Raw genomic sequence first — 20,412 nt, forward strand, 5'->3', positions numbered from 1 at the left:
AAACCAAGTATCATTGTTGGTTTCATTACACCTCTGTTTGATGATTAGCATTAGCTATTTTTAGCCTCTTCGCTAATAAACACTGCATCAAGAATTGTGCTTTTCACTGATTAGCCACAGGAAGTGAAAGCCTAATTTTCTGCAACAGTATTTTGGTCAGTGTGGACTTTACGCCAGATTAGCTTGGATGAACCTTACATCTCTGTGGTGCAACCAAACATCACCACAGCTTTTGTACTAGTTTCAACGCATCAGGTAGCGCGGACTTTGCACCCAAGCTTTAAAGAGAACTTGGGTATAACTGATGCAACAGGCTGCTGGTTCCTGGCTTTGAGAGAGAGAGAGTAGCTCATGGTCACAAATATTGATTGAACTTTCCAGGCCATGGAGATAACCTATTGGAATTTTTAATTTAGGCGTTGTTCCCCTGTAAGTCGGTGTAGGAGAAAGAAAATCTGTTTGCCATTAAAAAAAAATATCCCTTGCAGTAACTTGTAAAGGAAGTGAGTGGTGAATCAGTGACTGAGACTGAGCTATGGCATTTTGCATTATTCGCTCTGCTCCCTGTGCCTTGTGATCGCTCCCCCAATGCCGGCTTTGTTATCAAAGCAACGTACACACTCACACTTTGGAGCAGTTGTCAAAAACTCACAACATTTTCATATCCACTTCTCTCATAAGACTTCCCTTTTCCTCTTTTGATCTTTTTTTTCAAAGCTGAGTTGAGATTTTTGTATTCCTGGATGCAGTTACAGTGCAAACACAGAGGGTGAATGCTTTGTCCATGAAATTGAGGGCTTTACCTTTATGGCAGGCTTACTAACACAAGGCTGTGCTTGGATGATCTGAGATAACTTGTTTAAATGTGGAGGCAGAGCTGCGGCAAACCAGTGGCAGTGGGGAAAGCAGTTTAAGGACATGAAGTACAGATGGAGTACATTGGGGTTTTTTCTCTGTGTGGCTCCCTAATCCACATGGCAGGAGGCCAGGAACGGCTGCTGGAGCCTTGACATGCCACCCAGAAGGATATACAGTACATGGCCATTAACAGCCAATAGTCATGGGGTGTTGTTGCATGTCAACACTGCCAGATGCCATTTCCAGTAGTATATATACCCCACAGAAACTGCACACATCATCGTTACGTAAATGTCTTTGTTGTGTGCCCTTAACACAACAAAACTGCCATGTCCCACAAGCAGTGTCAGAGGGGAAAGAGACTATCCGTCAACCGGAAGGCCTACATTCTCATCCATGCGTCGTGTCACTGTTGGACCGATTCAAATGTCCTTCAGTGAGGTATTGAATCCCTTCCGGCTCTGACGCTGCTGTTCCTCAACTGACCTTGTGGTTGAAAGACAATAAAAAGAGGAGAATGGGATAAAAACAGCACCACAACAACAACAAAATTACATGATAAAATCCTATACTTTAAGCCAAAATCTGCTATTTTCATATTTTCTAGTCCACAATTACACTATCAAACCACACAGCTCCATCACTCATACATACCATAATAGCTCTTGGAAGTTTTGGAAGTACTGGAACTCATGACTTGCGGATGAGTAATGCCAGCAACCACAGGATATTAACCACTTCAAAAAAAAGAAAGGCTTGTCATTATTATGCTCTCGGGCTCTTTCCTTTCTTCCTCTGGCTGACCAGTCATATGCTGGTGCCAGTGCGGGTGCCAGCCAGAGAGATTTATTTTGTGAAATCGCTCATATATTTGCACCGAGGCAAACCCACTCGGAAATGCTCTTACTTCAGCCCTACAAAACATTTGCCAGCTGTGATGGAAGAAGGGGCGCAATCATTTAACCAGCGGAGAGGAAACTTTTTTTATTTTTTATTTTTTATTTTCAGAGAATGCCAAGTACTCTCTGCTGAGACCGACAATCACCTCATATAGACGTGCATTTGTGTGATGGATCTGAACTGGTGCACGAGAGGGAACATTGTACTGCTGGCAGTAGAGTCATTTACTCAGTTTTCTGATATTCATATGATACATAATTAAAGTCATAAATACCAAAGGCAAATTGGGAACTCCTGCAACAAATCAGCACAGCTAGGATATGGATCGGGAGCTTGATTGGGTTTGTATTGACATCTGTGTCATTTTTTTAATGTGAAATCTGCAACATAAATTTCAGCTGTTCTTTCTTCATACTGCCATTTTTTTCGAGGAAGCACTCAAGGTTACATAACCAAGGAAAATGCTTTGAGGAATATTTCACCCACAAAATGATCATTTGTAAATCAGTTAGTCCTGCCATGTTACCCTGAATTCGTAAAGAAAAATGTTGTTTTTGCATGCCTTCACAAAAAGCAGTGAACATATTTATGCTTTGATTAACTGGGGACTGTGTTCATCACATAGACAGTAAAAATAATGGATGTAGCTACTGTGATCACCATTTTCACCCATTTTTTGTGGACTCCTGTTTTGAGGCCACAAGTTTAGAATTTCAGCCATCACCAAATTGTTTTTTGGAGACAGAAGTGACCATATTTGGATGAGAAGCTGGCGCTGTGAAGGAGCGAGGGGTGGATCTGACTGAGAAGCCAAGGACACTATCAGCAGACAGCCTGTCACTCAAAGCGGCCCGCCCTTAATTATACACAACTTTAAACCTTAATAAAACGTTAACAGGTGTGTTATATAAAAATGAACCCCCTGTACAGTTGTCATGAACGTCGAAACTAGCTATAGAGGCTAAAACTGTTTAAAACATGTTTATTTCTGCTGTAAAGTTGGGCATTTTAACATGGGGGTCTATACTGATTGACTGTCTTCTGGCTTTCATTTTGGGGTGAATTATTCCTTTAATGATCCACTGATCCAGGATTAAGGAGTGTGTATTGGCAAACACTGTATATAATATTCATGACAGTTTTTTTATAGGAGTTTAGAATAATCTGAAACCTACAATCATGTTTTCATTACCTTAAAATGAGCCATTCATATCTACCCTCCCTCCACTGAGTCCGCCATGTTGTTTGTACAGTAGCCCAGAGTGGACATATCAAACTCTAGCTCTAGGTAAGTAATAATAATAATAATGTTATTTGTATGGCACAGTTCATACAGCAAGTGCAAATTATAGTGCTTTACATGATAAAATGAGAACATACACATAAAAGACAGTAAAAGATAGAGTAAAAGTTTCATGTTGCTTCTGCGTACACTCGACGCAACGTGCACGCAGTTGCGCCGTACTTGCTGTGTGCCTATCATAGTTCTGTGTCCTGTTGGTCAATGTCGCTATGCAATTCCCCGCCAAAACGCTTGGGGGCACAGTGTTCTTTTATATACCTACCTAGACTCTGTGACGTCTATGGTCGTTGCTCGTTCATTGTTTGTTAATCTTTCCAGCGACCGAGAGAGAAAAAGATTGTTGCTGGAGCTCGAAATGATCGACATTGAACAACAAGTGCTCTTATTACAAAAAAAAAACAAAAAACGATCACAATGGAGACTTTTGAAAATGGCGGTGTTGTGGTACTGCAGCAGGAAGTGAAACCTTGTGAAATGCCGGACACGATGTAGTTTGAAGGACCAATCATAGCTCTTGCGGTCTGTGTCAGGTCTGCATTGCCTCGACGCGTGGTTACAAGTTTTTGGAGGTGCACGTCGCGTCACTGCGTCGGTCGCAGAGGGACGCAACGCCTCCGCAAAGCCTCCGCAAAGCCCTCTGCATCATAGGTATGCAGAAGTATAAACCTTGCTTAAATAAGATTCAAATACACAATCACACACTCAGACAGACACATAAAAACACACACTCATAAAAAATACGAATTAGTTTACCAGCTAATTTAGTAAAAGCTATATAAACACAAGTCTAAAAAGATTTTAAAAAGAGGTTTTAAGATTTGAAGCTGTCTACTGAATCAGAAAGTCTGACGTCCTCTGGAAGGGTTCACTGTACTACTGAGGATCAGATAGGGCCATTTGCATTTTCATGTTTTCATGTCAGCCACCATAGTTCTCCTACACGCTTGGCCAAAGAGGTTGACAATGATAGTGCTGTTGTAACCTCTTTGGCTTGGCAGATGGGAGAAGTTGCAGCTCTGCAAACTCACCACTAGATGGCACTAAATCCTACGTACTGTACCTTTAAATATCTACCATTGTTCTTTATATCATGATTTAAAAGAGTTCATGTTCCTGATTTAGATTTGATAAATGCTGAGAATTAAGAATTAGTGAGAATTACATCCTTATGTGTTTTGCATTTTACTGAATACAGACAATGGTAACATATGACAGATAAATTCTTTGGACTTGGATTTCAGACTGTTGGTTTATGAACTGGATCAAATACTGTTTGGCACTAATGGATACATACTTTGTCTTGTTTGGATCTGAGCTGTGTGTCCTGTGCTTAGGGGCTGTGTTTGTGTATTTGTTGTTCTTCCATTGTGGGTTATCTCCTGGAACGTTATTTGTCTGAGGTTTATGCTGATGTTTGGTTGGTATTTATGCATTGTGCTGTTAGATGAGGCTGGGTTTGGTTTGTTGTTCATGTGTCTGAATAATCCCACGAGGGATTGAATCATGTAAATGACCGGATAAGAAAACACATACATGAATTCAGGTCAGCTAAGTTACAAATGACCAAAATGTAGAAACTACTCCAGCTTTCACTGGGCTCCAAACACAAACCTCTGCCTCCCCTTGCAGAGAGATTGCTTTCCTGGCAGACCTTCTCACACCATCCTGTCCTGATCATCCTGAGGGAGCAGCCTTACCATTCTCATCAGGTCTCAGTCAATGCCCACCCCATTGATCCCCTCCACTGACAGCACAGTAAGCCATCTGGAACAGTGGCGGTTTCCCTTCACCCAGGACGCAGCAAGATGGCTCTCGGCTCGACAGGCTGACAGGTGGGGTTTATGCAACCCGCGTTGCCTTAATGGAAAGAATAAATTGAGTGTCATTTTAGCTTAACACGGATGACTGCCTTAATGAGCCGTAGATATACTATACGGTCACGTTTAAAGCTCACATGCCACTATCATTTGATGGGAGTAATTTAAAAACAGTCATTTCCAGATTTGAATTTCATCGCTTTTTAACTGATGCGGGCAGTAAATCAAAACTCGTGTGATGCTCCTGCTTCTGCTGTCTCCCCTAAAAGCAGCTGCTGAGGCAGATAGCCAATCAGATGGTGTGTCTCCTTACACAACACAACACAGCAGTTAACATGCTTTCTCCTCCTAAGCCGAGCAACATCTTAAGAATACCCTCGAGCCCCTGTTGAGGCCGTAGCCTGAGCTACACAGCTGGGCTTCCTGAGCCTCTTCATAAACACCTCTCAGGCATGAGTTGAGGCTCTGTCTGTTGAACACACCCTCTGCAAAATAAGGAGCATGTGGGAAATAATGCAAAGGCTGTAGGATTATTTTTTCATATGCAGCAGTGCTTGTTTGTGGATTTAATGCCTGTAAACATAATCTCCACAGACCCCTGCGATTAGCCTTGAGTAACAACACCTATTTTGATAATTAATTAAACATTTCTGTAACTTTTCATCATCATTTTGCATTGAATATGTTTGGTTTTTAGATGTATGGGGAGACAAAACAAACACTCTGCACCTGTCAGCTCTGGACATTACTGAAAATAATGTGCAGCCCTAAATAACAGACCCTAAAAGTACTTAAAAAACTCCACAGAAGTCAGTCAGATGATTAGAAGTGCGTCACAGCCACAATCTGCTGCTTGACAAATACTTTAGTGGTGGACATTCTGGTCCGCTCACCTACCCGACATTGTGCAGCATTTGCTGACGTGCAGGCGGCTGCCGAGGGCATATAAATGAGCTGGGTGACTGGGACCCACCACAGCAGTCCAGAGCAGCGTCACAGGCAGATGGGAGATATTTGATCAGATGTCGCAGACCTTTACATACTCTCAGGGAGCCAGAGAGACAGACACCCTCCTAATCCCCTCTGTTTGTGTGGACCACGTCAGACTGTGGAGAGAGTACAAGCTTTGGGAGGAATGGGAATTCAGCCATTGCTGAAAAAACAAAACCACAAGTTTCTTATACGAGGGAACTTTGCATTTATATACAGCGCTGCAGGGCTGCATATCCATGATGCAAATCTCCCGTTCCACCACATCCCAAAGGTGCTCTATAGGACTGAGATCTGGTGACTGTGGAGGCCACTGGAGTACAGTGAACTCATTGTCATGTTCAAGAAACCAGTTTGAGATGATCTGAGCTTTGTGACATGGTGCGTTATCCTGCTGGAAGTAGCCATCAGAAGATGGGTACACTGTGGTCATAAAGGGATGGACACGGTCAGCAACAATACTCAGGTAGGCTGTGGTGTTTAAACCATGCTCAGCTGGTACTAAGGGGCCCAAAGTGTGCCAAGAAAACATCCCCCACACCATTACACCACCACCACCAGCAGCCTGAACCGTTGATACAAGGCAGGATGGATCCATGCTTTCATGTTGTTTATGCCAAATTCTGACCCTGCCATCTGAATGTGGCAGCAGAAATCCAGACTCATCAGACCAGGCAACGTTTTTCCAATCTTCTATTGTCCAGTTTTCGTGAGCCTGTGTGAATTGTAGCCTCAGTTTCCTGTTGTTAGCTGACAGGAGTGGCACCTGGTGTGGTCTTCTGCTGCTGTAGCCCATCTGCTTCAAGGTCTGACGTGTTGTTCACTCAGAGATGGTCTTCTGCAGACCTTGGTTGTAACCAGTGGTTATTTGAGTTACTGTTGACTTTCTATCATCTTGAACCAGTCTGGCCATTCTCCTCTGACCTCTGGCATCAAATGCTCACTGGATATTTTCTCTTTTTGGGCCCATCCTCTGTAAACCCTAGAGATGGTTGTGTGTGAAAATCCCAGTAGATCAGCAGTTTCTGGCACCAACAACCATGCCACATTCAAAGTCACTTAAATCTCCTTTCTTCCTCATTCTGATGCTCGGTCTGAACTTCAGCAGGTCGTCTTGACCATGTCTACATGCCTGGATGCATTGAGTTGCTGCCACGTGATTGGCTGATTAGCTATTTGCATTGACAAGCACTTGAACAGGTGTATCTAATTAAGTGGACAGTGAATGTATATGCTCTTGTGTTGCACTCAGTGAGTTTGTTAAAATAATTCCCAGTAAAACGCTGGTACTGAGCAGCTACTTCACAAATACAAAAACGGTGAATAACAATGGAATTACTAAACTGTGAAAACCTCTGACCAAACAAATAAATTAGGACAAGATGGATAATATGTCAACAAAAGGCAACAAGGAGGAAAACAAACTGTCTGAAAGAACAGATAAATGAAATAGCGCTGATGCAGAAAATGAATTCATTGGGAAGTTAGAGCAGAAACTCGCAGGTTCAGTGTTGCAAGTGGGTGAGAAGCTGCAGTATTTAGTTCAGACTGGATCTATGTGTGTATATCTAGTCATTCAGCTGTCTGTGTTCATCAGTCAAAATTCTGTGTGTGGGAAGATGCTCGTTATTTGTCTGTTAATGTCGTTTTGCAAACCTCTCAAAGCAAGATAGATTCATTAACGTATCTGATGAATGATTACAAGGCCGACGCCAAACATGAAAAGTACAAACTTTATTTAGAAAAAAGGCAAAAGCATATTCACGCGAGCAAACAAACGTGTGTCTGAAAGCTGTTCAGATACGATTGTAAGGCCTGACTAACACAAAAACAGCGCTAAAGCCATTTGATTGTCACACACTCCTGTTACAGTAAAACTCAATTTCACTAGCTAACATAAATACCATTCTTTGCTTTCATATCTTCAAATACAAAAATACCTCATTTAAAACAAAGTCACACTCTTGTGTCTGCGAGTCAACAGTGCTACATTAATCTCCTCCCGGAAATGTGGTCGGGGGTAAAAACAAAGTGGAACAGAAACATTACATATTCAGAACTGACACCAGGTCACATTTGATTGCCTCTGCGCTGAGGCAACACCGGGATAAAAACTGAATGATGGTTCACATTCCTCGACTGTTTCACATTAATGAATTACACAGGAGCTGCGTGCATAGTGGCTCAAAAAAAAACAAACAACTCAGTGATGTTGAATAATGAGGAACTTAAATGCCCAGAACAGAAATACAGAAATAAGCGAACCTTTCCCGAGTCAGGATTATGCACATTTGAAGGGTTCATCATGGATTTCAGTGGACAGCACTTTCACAAAATGTTTTAGCTGCAACAAAGGACGTTTTATAAACATTTTCAAGTTATTGTTTGCTTTCTGGCATACAAGAATGAGGGTTATCCTGAGTTACTAAATTTCACGTTAAATGTAAGGAGCACATACGTAATGAGCATACAAACAAAAAGCGGTTTGGTTTTTTAAGCACTTTTCAAAGGATGTCAGTTAATAACGGAGTGGTTTTGCATAAAAGCCATTTCTATGGAAAACCACACACACACACAAAAAAGACACACATATATAAATCTCTTTCCACACAAAATGTACACACAAAGAAAAATAGCCCTGTTGTTATTTTGCAGCTCCTAACTGATCTGCTATTCGGAAAAATTAGGTTTCTTTTAAGCATCTGTACCAACAAGTAAATACAAGTGAAAAAAAAACGGGATTCTGCAGTCACATCCCACATCATTTGTATTGAGGGACAGAGGCACATTCAATATGCATTAATGGCCTGTGGTGTTCTGCTTTTGAAGAATAGAGACCAGACAGAGAGCTGTATCAGGACTTGTAGTCTGGAGAATAGAGACGCGACCTGGGGCTGCTGTTTGGGTCCGTCCTCGGTGTTGTGCGGTTGAAGGAGTTCACAACCGGAGAGTCTAAACCTGAAAAAAAGAGCAACAAAGAGCACAGAGTAAATAAAGACACTATTGCTCCTTGGTGACTTGTAAAGCCACGAGGTTTGGGCACTTTGTGTGCATGACAATAAAGACTCAAATCAAATAGACCAGACACTTTGTGGAGAGAAATAAACAAGAAATATGTGGAAATCAGTTGCTGGTTGTTAAAGGTAAACTATCGAGGCTTTTCCAAACACACATAAAAATTGATTCACTTAAGTATGGCAATTTTTAAACACTTTTTTATGCCTGAATCAATATGATTCAAATGCTGAGGTGGAAACAAGTTGCTCCCTTTATTCTGGCAGTTTAAGAGTAACATGACGTCAACAAAGCCGAAGCATGAAAGCAGTAAACAGTGCACAGTCTGAGGACAGACCTTCAGCTGCTTGATTAGCAACTGCAATTCATCCAGCCCAGTGCAAACTCCCCACCAGATCAGCAAACTGTCTCTCGCTGTGGTAACACAGATGAGATCCAGCCTGCTGTGAACTCTGGCTGAGTTTGAGTTGATACAGCCGCTACTGACGGTCCGCCGCCAGAGCTTCCGTCCGCTCTCCTCCTGGCAAAGGGTATTCTAGTGGCGGGGAGTGAGTTGGAGAGACCGTGGGGTGCACAAGCTCACTTATTCATCTTATTTGTGGTTTGTATGTATTGCCAGCCTCCTTATTCTAACCTTCCCGTGTAATCAATCTACTGCTTATCTATTTATTTTGGTTATGTGACAGTAGTTAGTTGCTAGTTCCTAAAATGTTGAGGCAGAGGGTACGTGCTGTAGCTCTGGTTGAGGGTGAGAGGTTGTCAGTGAACAGAGATCTGTGTGGGTACATGAGACCCTAATAAAGAGGGTGGATCATGGGGAGTACCACCAGTTGGTCCAGGAGCTTTGCCTCCATGATGGCCGTTTCCAGGCATATTTTAGGATGACTAGGGAGCAGTTTGACAACCTGCGGTCTATTGTTGGGCTGTATAGCTCTGGGTATCAAGTGACCACTACCACCAGTATCTCCTCCATTGTTTACCAACTGTAAACTTATTGTTGTGACCACCACAGAAGGCCCGCCTCTCAAATGATCCGATTGGACAATGGGGAAAAAAGATGGCGACAAAACAGATGATATGGGGTGTTTTTCTGCTTTGAGTTGAAGTTTTTTCAACTTGAGTTCAGAGCACTCTGGCAAAAACGCCAGGCTCCTAGAGTGCAGAAACGTGAGGCATGTAGCAACGTAAAAACCACGAGCAACAGAGACTCTGCCCTCTGCCTGTATTTTTTTGTTTTCTTATTTTGCTATGTTCGGGACGTTTCTGGGCACAGTGTGCAAGTGACGTTGGGATTTTATAAAGAGGTAGCGACCAGATACGAGGCAAGCAACAAGTATCCAAGAGGAAACTACAAAAATTGTGGACACAGTGCTTAAAAAAACACACAAATATCGAGAGGTGAAACATCAAGCTGACAAAGACTCAGGTTGGTTTTCACTTTCACTGGTAATACTGTTGAGAAACAGTGGCTCACATTTCCTGCACAGTGCACCTTTAAGGTTGACAAATACAGCAGAATTTAAAAAGGAAATAAGGAAATACCCCTTGGTTTAAAAGTCACACACGAACAGCCTAATTTGTATTGGAAGCATGTATAGATCTCTCTCAAACATACTGTAGCAGCCAGAGCACAGGCCATAAATTGTGATATCAAACACCGCCTGCGGCAGAGTCGTTCACAATAAATTGGAGACTTGGGGACTGACACAACGCTTTTTTTTGCTTGGTTTTACATCCAGATGAGCTTTAATTTACGACGGGTGAGTTGGCATTTCATCAAAAAATCTATTGTGACTGCCAGAAAATTGTCCTGGATGCTGTCAGACACCTCTTCTATCTTTTCTAATTAATTCTCAGTGGAGCTTTACAGCCTCGTGGCGTCACACTGTGTTAGGGGTTGTACAAACTTCTCTTTACTGCTTTAAGAGCAAAGCGAGATGGAGCTCAAGTTCTGACATGTAGCTGTATATCCCTTTGAATATATGCCTAAGTCTTTATTTACTTAATAGCTGTGGTATAAAGTGTCACAGTGGCAGTGTCCTACCTGAGATGGGTGGCGGTGTCCTCTGGATGAAAGCATGGTGATAAGCTTGTTCCCTTGGGCTGAACACAGTGTGGAGGACTGCAGGGGATAAAAACACATTTAAAAACATCACCACAGTGTTTGAAGAGCTCAGTATCAAAAAACCCTCTTGGGAATCACACAATTTCTTCACAACTTCAGGTGCTTGAAATCGTGACCGCCGTTGACGAACACAGATTTGCCGTGTTGTGACAATGCTTCAGTTTTGAAGGTTACATTGCTTTTGTTACAGTATGAAAGACGAGCTGACCCTGCGGTGTCCTGCAATGTTGGAGGCGTTCGTTTTCAAATGTTTCACAAGCCATTATTACAACGAGAGTGAAATGCATTAAAAGTATAAATCATAACGGACAAAATTAAAACCCCCACAGCCTCTAACACTCAACTCACATGAACCTGATTCCATTACACAAAGAATTACGAGATGAAACTGAAAACCATTAATGTGAAACTAAATATTTAACCTCAGTATCACATTAAATAACCCAGGAGTTTAAACACTGTATTAGTATCATGGTACCTCCAACTAGATCAGTTTTACACAGGCTACAGATCACAGTGTAAAAGTGAACCACCACATCACTGCTGATCGCCACAGAAGACAATGAATATAAAGGGAAACTTTGCTGATATTGAGCCAGCTGTGTGGCATCGCAGTGTGTGCAGATTGACGGTGTTTGGCTTTGCCCCAGTGCTGCTGCCAGCACCTGGATCTCTGCCACCGGACGGGCAGGGATCTCCAGGGGACACAATGCCATGCCACACAGCTGGTTGAATATGAGCAAAGTTTCCCTGCTTCCCTTCACTGGTTCCTGTACAGCAGGGTTGGTCTTTGTTTCACTGTTATAATCATTAAAAAGCAAAAGCAGCATGTGTATACATTCAGTAGGCTATATCTTCAGTAGCAAGCTAGCTAACCCTACACTTTTCAGGGTTTGATTTTGGTTTTGGAACAGGGAAGAAACGTATATCTTTTTCCAACCTCTCCAGGTAACGAGTATCATTAATACACGACGTGCCCCAGGCACAACATTTAGCTCCAAATCCACAAAACCAGCCTGAAAATGAAGGAAATCTGAATAAATGGAGCACAGACCCTGGTTTGAGCCAACCCAATGCATTGTTGTGATTGGCCAGTCTGCGTCTGGGGGCGGGACTCAGCAAAGGTTCAATTGCCAAAGGACTGTAGCTAGGTATGGTGCAAAGCAATTAACACCAAACCCAGACAACTTCATCTCTCCCCAAAAGGGAAATAAAACTAATCGCTGCTACCTGTACTCATATTACTTTCTTTTAGCATATTGAATAAAAAAAATTATAATTGTTCCCCCAATATGTTTGTTCTCCTTTATAAATAAGAACCAAAATAAGTTGAGGAAGTTACATTAATTAATTTTCACAGCATTTGTACAACCTTGTTTATTCAGTGTCCATGGAAATCACTAATGCAGCCATAAAGGTTTGGTTTCCTCACACAGTAAAGAGAGTCTGTTTACTTTTCTAATAACTGCTCATCAACCATGTTCAGACAAGTTTAATATTTGGTTATCCGTGATGCTGTGTATAAATGTAATTCAAAGATATTGCCGCCTTTTCTGGCACACTAATTTGGTCATACAGTAGATGTCTGGATTTGGTAGGAAAGTGTGTTCGGTTGCACACCATGCTTCTTGCCTTGCTTTTAATGACATCAAACATGTTCTGGTCCCCACTCTCTGACAGAGTGGTAAATATTTTGGCAGCACTGGCTCCCTGCTCCAAAAACACACACACACGATCAATGTATTTTTAGAAATTCTGAATATCATATTCCAAAAAACAGAACAAGGGCAACAGTTGGGAAACACAAATATTAACCATACTCTTTTTTCTACTTATTCAGATCTAGAAATCAATCAAATTCCAAAAATAGCTTTTCCTACAGACATGAGGTGACCCACCGATGATGACGATGGCGGTACCAGCCAGCAGAGCGAACAGAGTGAAGAACATCATCTGGTAGCAGTTGATGAAGCTGTGCAGGGAGTGGCCCCCCTCGATGTTAACAACTGGAAGAGCAGCTGCTGAGAGAGAGCAGAGGACGAGATAACAGGCTGTCAAAACCTCTTCAAAGTGCTGAGGACATACGACGACACTCTAACAAATATTAGCCGTGGCACTGAGGGATAATGATGCTCGTAACAGTGGCAGTGAAATTTGAAATCAGCCTTAAATTATGGTCTCTGAAAATCTGCCTTGTCTGTGTGCTAATGTCGTACAGATGACGGAAAAATGATTGAACAATACACAGAGATTTCCTTGTTAAATAAACTAAACAGACAAAAATGGCTACATTATGAGGTCATGACAACATACAGGTTCCCTTTTTATATCTCATGACTACTCTTAGGATTAAAACTCTCAGTGTATCAGCACAACAGCCCCTGATTTGTACGCCAGCAGGGATGTTCCTCAAATGCCCAGTGCATTCCTGTTGTCCTCAGTAAATTGGGCTACTGTTGTTATATTTACTAACCCGAGATAAGGAAAAGCTATGAGCAACGCTGACAGTCATGACGACAAACCATACGGGAAGTAATGTGAGGCAGAATTTAGAATTTGACACCATAAATGGAAAAACTGTGGACAAAGGCCCAGAGAGGATGTTGTGCTGACGGTGTAAAATGCATCTGCCTTACAGTAACGTAAGCCTGTCACTCAGCGAGGCAGCGGGGGCACCAGGAATTAATGGAGCATTGTTAATTCGACAAAGTATTTTAGGATTAGGCTATGTGGATTGCATGGAAATTAATTAGAAGGGGGATTATGTGTTGCTTCAGATTTGCTCAAACTTTGATTTTTCTTTTAAAAAGGTGACAGCCCTAATACCTTTCCTCTGACCTTAAACAACATACGCTTAGAAATCACCTTGTAACTTGAGGTACAGTGCCTCGTCATTTACACTGAGAAGATATCTGACCTTGCTTGGCAGCGTTGGAATCAGCCATGTGAATCAAAGTGACGGGGATGACGATACCCCGGCTGCTGGAGGTGCTGCTTATGGAAATGGAAGCGGAGCCTGCTGCCTGAGGGTCCACAGCGCTGACGGTGTACTTTGAGAAACTGGGGAAGCCGTGGTGTACTTCAGTCTCTCGGACAGCGATGTTGGGGGAAGTGGACACTACCTAAAGGTGTGGAAAAGTGTTATATACATACAGTATACTTTGATCTTTAAGCTGGGGTAGGCTTAAATCTGGAAAAGTTAAAAAAAAGGGCAGAATTTGAGAAGACACCGTCCTCCTGCAGCTCTCCCCTTGCTGTCCCAAGCCACTTCCACCAGACATCCACAGGCATATGCAAGCACTTCCTACAGTAACCCCCTGTTTTCCATATATTGATTTAGTTACTCTTATTTCATTTTGCAGATGGCCACAGTGCATCTGCTCAGCCCCTGGTCGCTGTGCTCTTTCTCTCTATGTTTATCAGACCACAAATGGTCAAGACCTAGCTAGCTAACCAGCCCACGGTCCCTCTGCCTTGCTGTCCACCGCTGTGGACTGCTTTGCTAGGAGGAGAGCAGGCAGCAGCTCCAGAGATGATCCTTGGTGGTAGCAGCTTCAATCCAGCCATGGCCGGCAGCAGTGCTGGGTCTAACTGTGTAACGGTAGCATCAGAGTTTGCTGATCCAATGCAGAGAATGGGTTGAGGTTTGCGTTGGCCCGATTCTGGTTGCTGAAGGGGGGTTAGTTTCTGGAGCTGCTGCCTGCCCTTCTCCCGATGAGGTGGTCTGTGACGGCAGGGAGTGTTGCAGATGTTCGCTACATAAACTTGAAGCCAAACCCAGAGCCTTTAGCTAAAGTTCGCAGAAAGCGAAACTATTAGCAACATTTTTAGCCGCTATTGAATTTATTTTTCTAAATGGAATTTATTATCAAACTCTTTTCAGATTGTCTTTTTGATAAGCCTTGTGTTGTGGTTGCTTTGCAGCGTAGGCAGTTGTTGCCAATGCTGGAGAAGCAACTTTCTCTGCATCTGCATTTATAAAACAGCCATAAAAAATGGCTTCTCTCTGAAATGACCTGTGATTGGCCAAAGTCTACCGCCGCAGGCTGGATTCTGTAGAGCCTGAAATAGAGCCAGAGGAGGAGCAGAAGTCTAGAGTTCTCTCAGACCTCTTGCATTACAATATGCTATAAGATTATTATGTGAATTTTGACCAGTGATGCCAAAAATAAAACTGCCTACCTCAGCTTAAAAGGAAGTTAATTTTAACAAGGGTCATGCTAAACTGTAAAAAATGATCTGCTATATTTATTAGAGGTTCTACTAGAGGCAGTGTTTTGGCTGACCTCCATGTTGGACAGGGCAGCCGTGGGACCGTAGACGGTGAGTTCAGCTGATGGATGCAGGTTTGAGAGCAGCAGCTCAGTCTGGTCAGAGTAGAGGCCGGGCTCTATTGGCAGCCTGGCGCTGACTTGCTCCCCAGAGAAGGCACTGCCCTCCAGGCCTGCCCTCACCAGCAGGTTGGTCATGGACATGCTGAGCACACGAGTCTGCTGGTCAGTTGCTGGCTGCAAGGTTATGGAACATGTGTAGGAGCCTGGGGCGAGAATTCACAAGAGGGAGAAGTGATGGCTCGAGATAAATTATTGATGTGTGCATTTGGGACAAAAAAAAAAAAAAAAAAAAAAAGGATCTCACAGCGTCAGTGTGGTCTCAGAGAGGTGAAAGATACATAAAAGCAATATATATTCCCACTCAGCTCTAATGTCCGAATTTGTCAGGGTCATTTTGCAATCACATGCTCCCATTAGGACCTCGGTGGGATTCGGCTGAGTGGTTACAACCTTGTACACACACACACACAGTGGATCCCCTCAGACAGAGGCCAACAACTGGGGTGAAGTCCCAAACCCCAAACACAATTAGACCAGTGCTTCCAAGCAACAAGGAGTCTCCTTAGTTCAATACATCACCTGGACACCTTTTATAGTCCCTGCTAAACTCATTCCATGGATATTGATTATGCCCTTGTAAAAAGTGTTTCCCCACCAGTCGTGCACAGCATACGCATAAACAGTGTGCCCAGGTTGGGTTTAACAGTAACACTATTTTGGAAAACTGAACGCTTCTAAAAAGGTAGAAGATGATGTGAATGTCAGAACAGTCTATTTCAGCATGGAGAGTTAAGAGATGCTAAAAGGTGGTTTTAACTGATCTGTGATGTACATGTAAAAGAAAGAAAACAAAATCAAAACTAGAGGATTTAATCCCGCTAAGACGCCCAAATCGACTCATGTTAGTCATCTAAAACAAGGTTACATCAGTGCTGCAGGAGTAAATAAGGCCTAATGCACTGCATCTGAATAAAATAAAATGATTCAATACTGTCAGATGCTGTGAAAATGCTTACAGCCTATACACAGATATAAAAGACTTGCTGCTCCTTTGACCATGGCTGTGATCTCTGGTGTGAATTCAGATCAGCCTTACCCGTGCTGGAGTCAAAGCTGGTGTGCGTTTTGAAGACATCATTAGCGGGGAAGTCAATAGCATCACTGGTGAAGCTGAGATGGCAGCTGACAGAGCTTTCTGGCTGCAGCTGAGAAATCGCTTTGGTCTGGGCAGAGGAGCAGGTTCCTGCAGAGCAGAGCAGAGCAGAGCACACTGGCATCAGATACAACACCTGTGCTTCATTACACACTTTGTTACTAGGTCAAAAATATATATATATATGAATATTAATGGCTCTCATTTATTTGTAAGTATTTTAGGTAAAGGCTGTTAGAAATGAGAGCAGAGAATTTTGGGTAATACGCTTACTCACTTTGTGTTTGAGAGTTGCATAAAAAGATTGATGCCACTCTCATTTAAATATGAAGCTACAGCCAGCAGTCGGTTAGCTTAGCTTAGCACAAAGACTGGGAACAGGTGGAAACAGCTAGCCTAGCTCTGTTTGAGGGCAACAAAATCCTCTAAAGCTCACGAATAAATACATGAGATTTTGTTTGTTTAATCCATCCATGAGCAAACAACAATTCGCTGCTTCATGAGGGAATGTGTCGGACTATTTATCTGCTCTGTGCAGTTGCCAGGCAACCAGTGCACACTCTAAAATTGCAGGTCAGCACATATCCATCCTTATAACAGTGAATTGTTGATTGTCACTTGGGTTTTTGTACAGATTCAACAAACGAGACAAAACATTTTAAAAGGTAGGGAAGTGAAAGCAAACCCAAAAGAGATTCTCTCTCATTTTGGAACAAGTTTTGTCCGCTTGCCGATTAACCTCGCTTTTTCTGCGCTGTGTCCGCAATTATCAGAGCTCTTTTGTGGATACGTGCTGCTACTACCTGGCCACTACCTGTGCAAAAAGCCCGACCTCACCTGGGATTACTTTTGTATGAGTCTATACATTTTTTAGGGAAAATCCTGCATAGTCCATGCTCAGAAATTAGACTTTAGAGGTGCTGGAAGGTGAGAGCCAGGCTAGCTGGTTCCCTCTTTTATTCCCCAGTCTTTGTGCAGCGTGCTAAGCTAAGCTAACAGACTGCTAGCTGTAGCTTCATATTTACCATACCTTACTAAGAGTGGTATCAATCCTCTGATCTAACTTTTGGCAAGAAAGCCAGTTAAGTGTATTTGATGAACTATTCTTTTCACAAATGCTGACTACATTGGAATCAGTTCAGTACCAATCAGGTTGGTTCCTCTCTCTCTGGTGGTGAGTATGACCTTTGACTCCTTGCCGATCCTGACAGGTGTAGCCTGCGCCATAGCAGCTGTCCTTGTAGCTGCTTCAACTACAACCTAAAGAACCAAACAGAGAAAGAAAACAGCCAATAAATCCTTCAAACAGATTCAGGTGTGTGCTTGGAATAATCACATTATAATTTACATCCACAGCTAATTGTTTACATCAATCAGACCTGACAGTGCAACAAAACTAATTTAAACACAGCTGAGTGTTTAATGTAACATCACTGCTACCTCTATCAACGCCTCTTCTCACACTGAAAAAAAAAAACTTCATCGCTTCATTCAGTTCGTTGCGTTCGATTGCGTGTGAGCACCTTTCTGTTGATGATAAAATACCTGGCAACAAATCACACCAGTTCTTGTTCTGCTAATAGAAAATATTCATATAAGATAGCGTGGTTACATTCAGCTCACGAGCAGGGAGGAGCATGACTGGATGAAGTATGGTGACACACTGAGAGAGAGCCAATTAATCCTGTCCACACTCCATCATGTATGAGAATCTCAACAGCGGTAATGTCAAGCACACACATTAAGCAGAAATAATGTGTTGCTGAAAGGTAATGATGGATATACTATACATCTGCTGTGCCTTTTATGCTCATTATGATATATTGCTGAAGGACTGATACAGTACGATGCACTGCTGGACAGGAACAGAATCTCTGGAGAATAAAGATGTCGAGAGTAGAAATAAAAAAACGGAGAGGTGTGCTGTTTGCATAATTATCGCATAACCTGATAGCTCATTCCTCACAGTCATGACTAAAAGGGATGCGCAGTCTGTCAGTGAAGCATTGCAGCTTAGATAGTCGCCAACGCCTTCAGATAACATACCTCTCTGTATGTTTTCAAAACACCGGGTATCTCGTAGTACACAGTCACCGTCCCGGAGTCTCTGGCCACTGCTGCACCACTTTTAGGGTCCACCTGAAGAACGCCATTAGCTGAAGAGCTCCAAGTGCCATGAACACCTGCAGAGAAAAGACGATAATGTCCAGTTCTTAAAAAATACACACACTTTGTTAAAACAAACTTAAGGATCTCCTCAGCTAAAAGTTAAAATGTAAATGGACTTAAGATAAATAGCTACTTCATTCTTAAAGAGCATTCAGTAAAATGCAGTATCAGAAATATTCTAATTCCACTTAGTCACAGAGAACAAATGAAATAAATTTTAACAGCATAATGGTGGTGGAGGAGCACAAAAGCAGATAATACACTACGAGGCTGTCATCAATGGAGTGCCAAATCTTTACTATCAACTTAAAAGGAGCTGTACGTGACATTAAGAGCATATCTATGATTCATGAGTCTGGGGCAGGATACTCTGCACATGGTTCCCAACATGGAGGGAACTGTGTGTTTACAACAGCAACAGTGCTGGAAGAGCTAACATTGTCACCAAATGGGACCAAGATGGTGACCCATTTGGAAACTCTTATATTCCAAAAACAGATCATGAAATGTGTTTCCGAAAACATTTTAAGCGAGAAATAAGCCATGTAGTGTAGTTGCTTTATCATTTCAGATCAACAACGATTAGTTAAAACGTGTTTCTGGAGGTCCCTGAGGCTGTGAGTCATGCCGGACGCCCCTGATTTGCATTAAGTTGCCGAGATTCAACTTCATGCAAATGAGAAACAGATCTACCGTCTCTCAAAACACAACACAAGTGCACGCCATGGCCTCTTACAAGCATGGAAATGATGGATCCTGTGAACTTGTAATGTACCTCGAGTGCAGTGCAGAGTGGCGGCGATGAGCTAGCCAGTGGGATAAACACAGAGGGACTCACATGCACTGACATGCATTTGCAGCCTGCACAATACCACAACAACCCAAAAAGAAGCTCAGAATACAACACACAGAAGGAGCAAGACTTCATTCTCTGCTCAGGACGCCATTACTCCGCCGTATCTTTACATATCAAGTGGTGGTTTGCTGCTCTGAATTTTGCACACAGCTCCTTTAAATGTCTTTCATCTGTTCAAAATCATTATTTTCCGACCACTAACATACATTCAAAACAGTCTGCTGCTTTAACATGTACATGTCTCACCATCTGGGCTGGTGAGCTGGGCAGCGAAGCAGACCACATCCCCCACCACCAGTCTGTGGGCCTCATCGGGGTGGATGGCGTGCTCGACAGGTAGTGGAACGTAGTCCGCCACGCCCATGTTTTCACTGTCCCACACTGCAAGAAGAGTGAGGCCTACGTTGATCGTCCGCACTGTCAGAGTGTGGTTACCGGGCCCAATCCCTACCTGCACCAGGTCGTCTCTGCAGGACAGAACAGAGGTACGGGTTGAATTACGTATGTGTAACTAATCAACTTATCAATAATAAGTTAATTTCAGACACAGTGAAGAGACTACTTGTTATATTTAAAAAATACATGAAACTCACATAAAAAATGACACAAAATGTATTAAAAAATGTATCTTTTAGTAACACAACATACTGAACATCAACACAATAGCACAAAAAACCTGCTAGTATTCCCTGCTTCACCTATTTTCATTTATGGGAGAAGCAGGTGAATCTATCCTCCAACTCAGCTCAGTGTGGAAGTGTTGTTACTTGAGAACTCGGTAAGCTGGGTAAAATTGGGTCAATACTATTAGATATGCTTAAAACACAAGCTATTGAGAACAGTTCTTACCAGCAAAGAATACTTAGCTGAGTGTTTTCCTTCCTTCCCGCTA

The 20,412-nt window shown here is 42.6% G+C and overlaps 1 protein-coding gene across 2 annotated transcripts in view; it reads right to left on the reverse strand.

The window, feature by feature from the left end:
* Nucleotides 1–7,587: 7,587 nt before the first annotated feature.
* Nucleotides 7,588–20,412, reverse strand: part of nup210 (nucleoporin 210) — a 44,098-nt gene continuing 31,273 nt past the window's right edge. Inside the window, exons 32-40 of one of the 2 annotated variants that reach the window (XM_033629530.2) lie at nt 19,767–19,987; nt 18,542–18,678; nt 17,641–17,755; nt 16,439–16,585; nt 15,295–15,545; nt 13,926–14,130; nt 12,907–13,026; nt 10,928–11,005; nt 7,588–8,826 (exon numbers count right to left, since the gene is read on the reverse strand). In XM_033629530.2, the coding sequence (XP_033485421.2) occupies nt 8,723–8,826; nt 10,928–11,005; nt 12,907–13,026; nt 13,926–14,130; nt 15,295–15,545; nt 16,439–16,585; nt 17,641–17,755; nt 18,542–18,678; nt 19,767–19,987 (1,378 nt within the window). In that variant the 3' untranslated portion in view covers nt 7,588–8,722. Of the gene's footprint in view, nt 8,827–10,927; nt 11,006–12,906; nt 13,030–13,925; nt 14,131–15,294; nt 15,546–16,438; nt 16,586–17,640; nt 17,756–18,541; nt 18,679–19,766; nt 19,988–20,412 lie in introns of both variants that reach the window. The other variant, XM_033629529.2, reaches the window with a different exon arrangement.

Source organism: Epinephelus lanceolatus, chromosome 8 (assembly GCF_041903045.1).
Source record: "Epinephelus lanceolatus isolate andai-2023 chromosome 8, ASM4190304v1, whole genome shotgun sequence".
Taxonomy (NCBI): domain Eukaryota; kingdom Metazoa; phylum Chordata; class Actinopteri; order Perciformes; family Serranidae; genus Epinephelus; species Epinephelus lanceolatus.